The sequence below is a fragment of the Parasteatoda tepidariorum genome, chromosome 1 (genome assembly GCF_982258835.1).
Source record: "Parasteatoda tepidariorum strain Cologne lab strain chromosome 1, Ptep-v5.0, whole genome shotgun sequence".
Lineage (NCBI taxonomy): Eukaryota > Metazoa > Arthropoda > Arachnida > Araneae > Theridiidae > Parasteatoda > Parasteatoda tepidariorum.
In genome coordinates this window covers 112,629,068-112,640,093 of record NC_141755.1, presented here as the reverse complement: position 1 = coordinate 112,640,093, position 11,026 = coordinate 112,629,068, and the positions used below count along the sequence as shown (strand labels likewise).

The window sequence follows — 11,026 nt, the reverse complement described above, 5'->3', positions numbered from 1 at the left end:
ACTGAGTCTTGGCATAGAACAAAATTTAGAATCATTTACGGTTGAGCCTTCTTGAAACAACCTTTGAAATACCAGTTTAAGATGCAATTTTGTGTTATTTTTCAACCTTCGAGACAATTAAAATACCATCAAATGGAGGGACACAGAAATACACCAAACTCTAAATCTGATGATACTTGATTTATAAAATGCTGGAACGTATAGTAATCCAAAAGCCCTGGTAATTTAAGTGGCATAAATACATATTCGATTAAACCAAACGAAGTTGTTATTGCTTTCATTGGTATATCTTTAGGGTTTTTGCTGGGATTTGGTGGTACCGATGGAGAGAGAAAGATACAAGATGGTGAAGAAACTTCAAAATGTACAGTTTTCCGAGAAATCAAAACAGAGAATTTTGTAGTTCGGAGAGGTTGAATGGATGTTAATGAAGAAGTGAAGATAAACAAAATGAATATTGAGAGACTAATTCGATGCTAAGTTATGAGAATTCAAAATCCAACACTGTTCGGAGATATTCATCAGTTGATAACTCTTAACGGAAACACTCTCCCCCCCCCCAGGGAGACCAACACCCATGAAATTAAAAATGTGTTGTTGTATTTATTTGAGATGTGTAGGTTGGGGACACTAGAATCGTCTGTTTAATACCCCCCCCCCAAAAAAAAAATAGAAGAAACTTTTGCAATTGTATATATTTATATTTCATTGATTAGAATTCGGTTCAGTTTGTTCCAGGTAACCTCTCTGGTTGGATATGAAAGCCGAGTAGCAGACAGGTGCGCAGGAGCTTTGGTCCTTGAACCTAGTTTACCGTTGTTTCAACCGCAAACAAAATGTTTTTAACAAAATACACATTATTTTGTCACTGAAAGTAGCAAGGTCGGTGTAATAATACTTAACAAAGTACATTCGGCATGTAGGCTATTTTTATGTGCAATTTGCATTTTGTTAACATTGAATAAAATAAAAGATTAAATTTTCAATAACTTCATAATAAGTAGCTAATAATTCCTTAGTAAAATATTTCTCCTAGTTACTCTATGAATAATTACAAAATGTGTTTTTAAATAAAAGATGTGTTTTTTTCTTGTAGCTGCGGTCATCAAAGGGAATCACACAAACTGTGCTCAGTTCGCACAGTCCAACAGGTTGGATTGGTTGTTCAGTAGGCTTGGCAGTCAACAAGCAGCCGAAGGAACAGGTATTTGTCAATTAATGAATGATAACACTTGTACAGTGAGTAAAAAAAAAAAACGGACCACTCTTAATAACTTTTGATCTAATGATCAGATCGTAAAGTTATAGAACTCAATCTTACCGATTCAAGAGAGTGAACCTCAACTATGCTAATTAATAAGTGCAGGCGATATTTTAAGTTACAAAAACAGACACAAAAAACATATCTTCTCTGAATGAACACACCTTTTTCTTCACGGATTCGAATTTCTGACCCAAAAATAGGGTTCCAATATTTTAATCAGGAGAGCGCTTTCAAGGTTTGGACCCCTTAATGTTAATTTTACTTTTTGCGTATTTCACTATATCTCGAGAATTTTTCTTGCGAATCGAAAATTTTTGCCCCCAATTATAAATTTCCTTTATCAAAAGATTCCACGCAAGAAATAATTTTTAGAAAATATTTATTATTCTTTATTGTTTTATTTAAGAATAGTCCGAAAAATTTTGAATTTCAATATATAGGGGAGAGTGGGGTCAATTGTAACAGGGTACGATTGTAACAGAGCAAAAATTTCGAGTGTCGGGTTCTAGATTTGGTTCCTAGGTGGCGCACAAGGTGTATTTAATAAATCTACATGTACACCCCTGCTGGCAACCATTTTTATGTACTTTTGAAAGAGTTACATCACAAAAGATATTTTAACGCCACGCAAGTACTTTTTTTTGGTATTAGAATATTATATTGTAAAGTAATTTTGTTTAAACAAATAAAAATTACTAACCGAATATGTAAGTAGACACCTTAATTAACATTTCAATAAAAAAAAAGATTAGTTTTGCAAATTAACTAGCATTGTTTTTAACAAATGAAGCTGAAATGGCGTCTTGGGGACGATTGTAACAGCTGAAAATAAGTAATCTTATGTTTACAAACCATTACTTAACACTTTAAGAACCACCAATAGTTTCCTATATCATTTATATTATGTTGCATGGGCATTATTTTATTTGTCACCTTTCACAGCATAAATTAAAATTTACAACCCCTTAAAATTAAAAGTTTAACCCTTTAGGTCTCTGCTCGTTATTATTTTTACTCCTAAAATATCACTACTATTTTGATCAATAAAAAAATATATCACAACTATGATAATATGTATAATTAAATATGTTTTAATTGAATTTATGAACTGTTGCAATTGTAACAAGTGGGGACAATTGTAACAAGTGTACGACTGTCAAAAATTGTTAATGACTAATATAATAGCATTTAAAATCAGGTATTTATTTTTTTTCTAGTAGGGGATAGTCTACTTTACTCGTCTGTCAATTAATACTAATAATATATTGGATTTTTTGTTAGTTAAAAATAGTTAAGTAAAAAATGTTACAATTGACCCCACTCTCCCCTATACAGTATGATTAGGTCCTGAGAAATCGAATTTTAAGTGTGACTTTTTGAAATTCAATTTGTCAGGAACTATTCGACCGATGTTCTCAAATATTATATTTTGCTATGTAAAATTGCATTCCTTAAAATGTTGTAGAAAATTGCATATGTTTCAACCGTTCTTAAATAAAAAGGTGTGTGTTTGCAGGAATGTTGGACGTACTTCATTGTGTATTGATTGACAGTCCAGAAGCCCTAAACATGATGAAAGAAGATCACATCAAAGTTATTATATCTCTGCTTGAAAAACACGGAAGGGATCCAAAAGTGTGTTTTTTTTTTAATTGCATGATAACAGTTTATTACATCTATCTTATAAACATGCCATATTAAAACGAAATGCTTAAATGCATTCATTACTTTTTGAGTTATTATTGAGTTGACATTTTCAAAAGCCTTTAGCAGGGGAATTATTTTCTTTTTTTTGAAACCTCGTACCAAAGAATGTTTGCTTGCGTCTGAAAATGATGAACTTGACTTTCTTTGAAGAAATTTTTTTTGAAATTTCGTTTAAATTTAAAATCAGTTGGCGAGTCATGGCGAGCAAATGATGATCTCTCTAATTTGTTTAAAGAAAATACTTTTGGGATAATTTTTCTGCATGGTGAAATACACACATACGTGTTACACGATAATTGCTAATAATATAACAAATTAATTACAAAGAAAAATCGTATTATACTCTAAAACAAGTAGTACTTTTAAAAATGATAGTTTAATTATAATCTCCCAAACGTTAAGACATGAAATAAAATTTTGATTCATTGAAATATTTCGAGAATTTTTTTTTGAAATAGTATATTTTTTGGTTCCTTATCTCAAGTAGAACAATCCAATTTTTTTTGCATCCGTCTTTCAATTGTACAAACATTATTGGACAGGTTTAACTCAAACCCTAATCAATTAAATGTATAGAAAATGAAGTGTCATTTTTGATTTAGGTACTGGATGTGTTGTGTTCGTTGTGTGTCGGTAATGGAGTTGCCGTGCGTAGCAGTCAGAATAATATTTGTGATAATTTACTCCCTTCAAGAAGTTTGTTGCTGCAGACGAAACTTGTGGATCATGTGGCAAGGTTAGTTTTCTTTTTTTCCTTTCACAAATCACCTCTTTCATTTTTCACAATGCCGGATGGTCACTCCTGCCGGATAGTCGCTAGAAAATAATAAAACAAAATTTTAAAAAAGTCTGAAGGCATGTAAACGGGAGAAATTAAATGACTCAAAAAATACCCACCGTACGATTTTATTGCTTCAGATATTTCAGAAACAATTGAATAAAACTCCACTTTTTTTGGAGAGGAGGAAAAATATTACATTTGATATTACCTTCCAAATATGAATCTATCATCAAACATATGAAAAGTTTGTTAAGTACGATGCCATGCATTGTTAACCTTAAATACAAGATGGCGATGCCTCCCATAGCCTAAATTATGTAAATAAAAACTAAAAAACCTTCTACCAAGCTTTCTTGTATCCTAAACCAAGTGTTTCTCAATCCAAGGACCTTTATAAACACGGTGGATTAAGATTATAAAAAAGGAAATCCAATGAAATTATGTTTTTGTTCTGAAACTTACTGTATTGATTCCTGATTTGTGACTTCCATTTTGCATTGCTCTTTAAACATCCAAATATTATAGTATTTTAATGAATGTCTCTCTCTCTCTCTTTATAACACAGCATGCATCCAAATATGTTCGTGGGTAAAGTTGAATTGTCAGCCATGTACAGAAGATGGTATTTCGAAGCGATGGTCGACCATTGTGAGATGAAGTCACACCTCGAACCTCACTTCAGGGTCGGATGGGCAAACACCAAGGGATACGTCCCCTATCCCGGGGGTGGACTGAAATGGGGTGGAAACGGTGTCGGAGACGACATGTACTCCTATGGGTTTGATGGAGCTTATATGTGGGCAGGTAATTCTTCTTTTTTACTCTAGATTATTATTAGAATGCTTCAGCAAACCATGATCCCAGCAGCGACATTGTCTCAGAATATTCTTGCAGAAAGATTTTTTTTATATCCGTCGTTGAACAGCAGACCCAATTCTTGGGTTGACGACTACTGATGTTCAACTCCGTAGCCTTGTCATTTTGAACCCACTCCAGAAGACAAGGGAACTTTTGGATGAGTACCCCCCAGAGATATTGATTGGTTATAGGAACATGGAGGACTTTGCGACTCGACAGATTTAACAGTCACCATTTACTGCACGGGGATTCTTTGGCCGGAGGGGATCGAACCCACGCACTCTCGGACATGGGCCCAGTGCCCTCCCCATCCCGGCCTCATATTTTTCTTTCGAAAAGTTAAAGTTATCTTTTCTACAGAAACTTACACGTAATATTTGAATTATGCATTTAAATAATCACGTTTTGACGCCTTCAATTTATGCCGATAGTATCGCAAATCGATGTCATGTTTCGATTGTATTTTCGGTAGTTATTGATACTGATTTTCGCATGGTCTTTTAATCTACCCATGTATTTCACAATGATATTTCAAACGACATGGAAAATTCGAAGAGTGCATTTGTTTACTTTATAAGACAAAAAATTCAATCGAAATTTTGGCAGTTATTGCTATTGATTTCTCCGTTACTTTTAAATCCCTTTTTTGTACGATATTATTTATTACAACAACGAAACGAAACGTGCGTTTGAGGAGTCACGTGATTTCTTTGTCGATCTTTTTTTCGGCAATTGCTACTGACCGATTTCATGTTTTTTAATTATTTTTCTTTATTGTGACGATCACTTACAAAACGAGAAGAAAGTCCCAATAAAATACGAGAATAAAAAATTATTACATGTTCAATTAAAAATAATTATATATATTTTTGTTAACACAACGCTTTTGCTATTTTAAATTAGTAACATTTGTGCTTGTTAGTATCAAAAGTATATTTGAAAAAGGTATTAGTGTTAAAGAGTTTTGTCGCAAATAGCTCTAAAAAATTCTGTAACAGGGCCTATGATAATGTTCGATTTAATAGTTTTGAAAATCATAATTTTCTGAAAGATTCAGACAATCAATTCCTACCAACATTTTGGAAAAATTTTTTAGCACATTATTCTCCAGTGAGTAAAAATAAATATCATTCTAAATAACTTTTGATCTGATAATTAAATTTTTGCTTTCTAAGATGCCATCTTTATTATTTCAAGAAGACAAATTGTTAAATAATATTAAACAAAAAATATTCTTTCTCGGCATTAAACGTAGTTTTTCTTTTTTTTTGGATACATTTGGGAGTTTTACTCTTTAAATATGAGCCGCTCTTTAGCTTTGAGGAGCCGCATTTAGTAAAATAGTGTCATAATTGGAAATTGTCGTGTCACTAAAGTTTAGAAACCTTTAATTTTATTTTTACTTTTTGTATTTTATGTCATATATTCAGAACTAATCAATCACATCAAATTATTTATGTACTCCAGCATAGAACTTATTCATCTAAAGAAAGTTTTATGCTCAAAATAAACGTAGTAACTATTTGTTATTTTTCATTACTTAATAAAATTTCTTTTATTAAACGTTTGTGAATCATTTTTTAATTTGTATGAAATCGGCTAAATGACTGTCAAAAAATAAAGTTTACCTACTTTTTTAACTTTTACAATTCAGAATTTTTGATTGATGTTTGATAATGAAAAATTATTATCTTTGAATAAATTTAAGCTTTCTGAAATGGGTGATCAGAAAGTGTTTGATTATTGCATGTTTTTGTTGTGCAGGTGGGAGGTGCAATAAAGTTCGTGATTCTCCCTTGATTCAGAAAGGTGACGTCATTGGATGCGTCTTAGACTTAAACATTCCATTCATGTATTTCACTGTAAATGGCATTCGAGTGAAAGGATGCTTCAAGAACTTCAACACGGATGGAATGTTTTATCCGGTCATCAGTTTCTCAGCAAAACTCAGGTATGTCTTAAATGATTAGTCTTAATGTCCAACCTCCTAAATATTAACTAAAAAATACCAATTTTAACAAGGAAGAACCGAGCGAATGCAAACCCTTTAAAGTAATACTTCATAGGTGAAATAATGTTGGATCGCCATTTTCGATAAATGTCTCTGCTTCATCTATTTAATATTTCCTGTTAGTGATTTTTGAAAATGTGAAATTTTCTTTTATATGTCTTTTTAGACAATATTTTCGGAAAAATACTTAATTTCAAACTTATTATATTTAGCAATTTTTTTAAAATAATTAATAAAGTTAAAAATATTAAATTTAAAATTTACTTTTTTCTAAAGTATTGAATGATTTTTTTTTAAAATGATGAGTCTAGAAAAAGAGGGTTAAAAAACATTGCAAATTGTATTGAAGCTTCTCAAATGCAAAAGCAACTTTTTTACATTTTGAAGTGTTTTTATGGTATGCATTAATCTATTAATCTATATTGGAATTTGGCCATTTTTGTTTGCCTCTGAAATTCGCTATATTCCCCGGAATTTAACTCCTAAAACCTCCCGGGGTCATTCAAAAATGGTCGACTTTTCATCACAAGGTGTAATGTGCTTTGATTTGGCATGCCTAAAGAAGCAATTTTTTTTTTAAAAAAAGATCTTATGAGACTAGTATAGCGCCACCTGTCTGTGAACTTTAGAACTTTTTTTCTTGCCTATTCACTCGGATGAAGAACAGCTTTTTGAATGGTCGACTTTAAAATGAATTTTTATTTAATTTTCTAGTTGCCGTTTCATATTTGGAGGTGACCACGGCAGACTGAGGTACGGTCCCCCAGAAGGTCACTCCCCGTTAGTGGAATCCCTCCAGCCTAAGCAGATCCTCAACGTCGAACCCTGTTTCCAGTTCGGAGAACTTCTCAAGGGAGTCATCTATGGACCCATGCTGGAATTGGATGACGTAGCTTTCGTTCCAGAACCCGTTGACACCACTGGGGTGAACATTATTTTCTTGTTTGATTCCTTAAAATACAGGATGTCATTTGAGCCTGTCACAGCACATACTTACTAAACACACCTCCTCAACTCGGATACATTTATTAGTCCTACTTAACGAACATAAACTGCAGGGTGAAAAATAAGGTCACTACATTCGGGCACTACGCAGCGGTGGAAAATACGAAAGATGTCGTTTACGTTTGGACTACTAAAGGATCAAATATCTTGTTTAGGGTGACCAGTGCTTTCTTTTTTCTTGGAGGTATTGGTCAAACACACTGAGTGTCAGCAATAGTGTGCGTTTGATTTTGTTACTTTAGAGTAAAAAATGTTATTGGATTGATTGTACCACTTTTAATTCTTGTTTCATTAAGTAAACAGCCCGCAAGGACCTACTTATTTTTAAAAAATATATATATAAATCTCTTAAACGTTACCCATAAATGATGTTTTGCCTTTCTCAATTATCAACGATTCGTTTAACTTTCCTTTGATTGATGATATTTTTTAATCATTCAAATTGCGTCTTTCATCTTTTACATTTATTCTAATTGTATACTTATGTTGGTTTGGTTGTCACGGTACACTAATGAGCTATTGGGGACGGCTATCTTTAGTGATGTTCCAAACTACTCTACCACAATGTAATCACCGCACCACTGGGGCAATTTTGAACACGAGATTGGAGTGGTGGTTTTTTTTTATATCCGTTGTTGAACAGCCGACCCAATTTTGGGTTTACGACTATTAGTGTTCAACTCCGTAGCCTTGTCATTTTGAACCAATTCAGAAGACAAGGAAACTACTGAACCAGTACCCTCGAGGTATTGATTTGTTATGGAAACATGGAGGACTTTGTGACTCGACAGATTTAACGTGCATCAGTCACACGGGGAGTCTTCGGCCGGCGGAGATCTCGCAGTGGACTGATCGCTAAGACGCGGTTCCCAGCAGATCACCGAAGTCGAGCATCACTGGCTGCGGTCAGTGTGCGGGTGGGTGACCACTTGGATCAGTCTGCGTAGGGACCGAGGGTGTGCGGTATGGGTCCTCGTTAAACTGTGCTACCGTAAAGTGCTAGACTTCGCGCGCAGGTCGTCGGGCTACCGAAGCGGGGGTGCCATCTCCTCCGCAGAGGATCAAAATTGTGATGGCACGTCTTCGGATCATCCTCCGGGATGTTTCCCAGACCGTCGCCAATAGCCCATTGTGCAGCTCTAGTGCGACGTAAATTAACAACAACAACATCGGCCGGTGGAGCTCGAACCCACGAACTCTTGGACATGGGCCCAGTACTTAGAAAGTAAACCAGGTCAACATACCGCTTCTAAAAGTATGTAGGGCGTCCCTGGCTGAGTGGTATCACCCGCCAAACGCTGTGCGAAGCGTGGAGAGCGGGTTCGAATCCCGCAGTTTCCCTGGCTGTATCTTCGTGCTCCCCTACTTATGCTAACTGTCCTTCTATTTCACAGAAGTTTCTAAGCCTAAATTGAGCACACAAGCCTTCAAATGTATGTAATACCAATATACCAATAAAAGTATATTTAGTAAATAATAATTAATCCTGTTATATGTCAAATGAAGTATTATGGTTAAGGTAATTCAGAAGTTTCAATCTCCGATAAAAGATGAAAATTCAAAAATAACACCCAAAGTGAAATGCTTCTTTTTTAATTCAATCAAATCTCATGTCTTACAGGTGACTCTTCCGGGCTATGTGGAGAATGTCCGTGAAAAGCTCGCAGCAAACATACATGAAGTCTGGGCAATGAATAAGATTGGAGCTGGTTGGTCTTACGGAGATGTAAGTGAGATAACCTTTTATTTTTCAAAAACTTTAGTGCAGAAATGTTGCCCATTGTAATCAGAATATAAAAAGAAAGGCTTCAAGAATTTTAATATCGTCCGTTCGCGCATCGTACATAAAATGAATGAAAATTTGAAAAAAATATCTCGTCTATTTTTAAAAAAAAATTTCATGTTGACTAAAATTTTCGAATGATTTTTACACTTATTGGATGGTTCGAATATCTTACATAAATTAAGTTTTAATCAAATAATTAAATTTTGGGATGACGCAACGTTTTATATAAAAAAAAAGTTTATCAATTTTACGTAATTTTTACCCTTGCAAATCTTCGTTTGTTTTGTTGGAACAGAACGATTTTAAGACTCATGATGGGGTGGCATGTTTGAATTTCAATCAACTGCACCAACCATTTGGTATTTACATTACACTTACAAAGATTTCTAAAAGAGTCTGAAAATTATGACATTCTTTTTTTTATTTTTTTAATTCTATCTCCTACATATTTGAAATTTGATTTTTCGGAGGCATCAAGATTTTCGTGTTGCTCACATATACCCCATCATGATGATCCTGTACAGTATACTATCGATATCTCGAATCGCCGGTCAGGTGGCCGAGTGGTTAGCGTGCCTGACTGCGAAGTCAATGGCTGCGGGTTCGAATCCCGCTCTGGGCATGGATGTTTCTCTCTCTCTCTATCTCCGTTGTCTTCTGATGTGTGATAGTGGCCCACCCTATGAATGGGTATTTGTGGCAGTGTGGCGTGGGTAATGTTGCTCGCCTCCGTGACTTTGGTTCACAGGTGCCCACTGGCTAAGGATAAATGGGCAACACTTCTAAGGATAAATGGGCATCTTTCTAAGGCGAAGAACGAAAGTTCAGTGCCTGCCGTTATTAAAAAAATATATATATCTCGAGTCGAAGGGATGCTTTTTAAGATAGGGAGACAAAAATGTTACTCTGAAAAGTAGAGTCATGAAAGATAAGAATAGCCACGAATAAATATGTTTGTAATGACTCTAAGTTTAAATGCAACAATGATAATTTTATTTTTAAAAGTAAGACAAAAATAGTGATGCATTCAATAGAAAAGGATTGTGATTTTTCTGAAAAAAATTTATTTTCTATTTGTAAATATATTTGAGAAAACGAGCATGGAAATTCAAATTAACATTAGGTGAACTTAACAGGTTTTTCGAGACATAGAAGTTTATTTGAAGGCTCTGACACAGATTTTCAGTCAAGGCGTTTTTCTAAGCCTCGATTTATATAATTCATTCTAGTAAGATAGACAACACAAGAATCACTGATGTCAGAGCACCTCCCACTGAAGTGGTTCCAGCTGAGACTGGCTGCTCTGCTCCCACTGACAGCAGTGCTGACTCAAAATATCATCCGATCACGGGGTAGAATCCTCGAGCTGCCGGGCTAATTGATGGAGGTTTTCCCCTCCATGTAACGCAAGTCCCGCAGTGGACTGATCATTAGGACACGGTTCCCAGCAGATCACAGATGTCAAACATCACTGGCTACGGTCAGTGTGCGGGTGGGTGACAACTTGGATCAGCCTGCTTAGGGACCGAGTTTGTGCGGTATTGGTAATCGTTAAACTGTTCTACCGTAAAGTGCTCGATTTCGCGTGCAGGTCGTCGGGCTACCGAAGCGGGG

General features: G+C 34.8%; 1 protein-coding gene across 13 annotated transcripts in view; it reads left to right on the top strand.

The window, feature by feature from the left end:
* Nucleotides 1-11,026, top strand: part of RyR (Ryanodine receptor) — a 286,011-nt gene that overhangs the window by 64,248 nt on the left and 210,737 nt on the right. For all 13 annotated transcript variants that reach the window (XM_087150450.1, XM_087150444.1, XM_087150445.1 and 10 more), the window contains 7 exons: nucleotides 1,097-1,204; nucleotides 2,781-2,899; nucleotides 3,574-3,707; nucleotides 4,318-4,556; nucleotides 6,375-6,561; nucleotides 7,336-7,546; nucleotides 9,248-9,352. In XM_087150450.1, coding sequence (XP_087006576.1) covers nucleotides 1,097-1,204; nucleotides 2,781-2,899; nucleotides 3,574-3,707; nucleotides 4,318-4,556; nucleotides 6,375-6,561; nucleotides 7,336-7,546; nucleotides 9,248-9,352 — 1,103 coding nt within the window. The remainder of the gene's footprint in view (nucleotides 1-1,096; nucleotides 1,205-2,780; nucleotides 2,900-3,573; nucleotides 3,708-4,317; nucleotides 4,557-6,374; nucleotides 6,562-7,335; nucleotides 7,547-9,247; nucleotides 9,353-11,026) is intronic.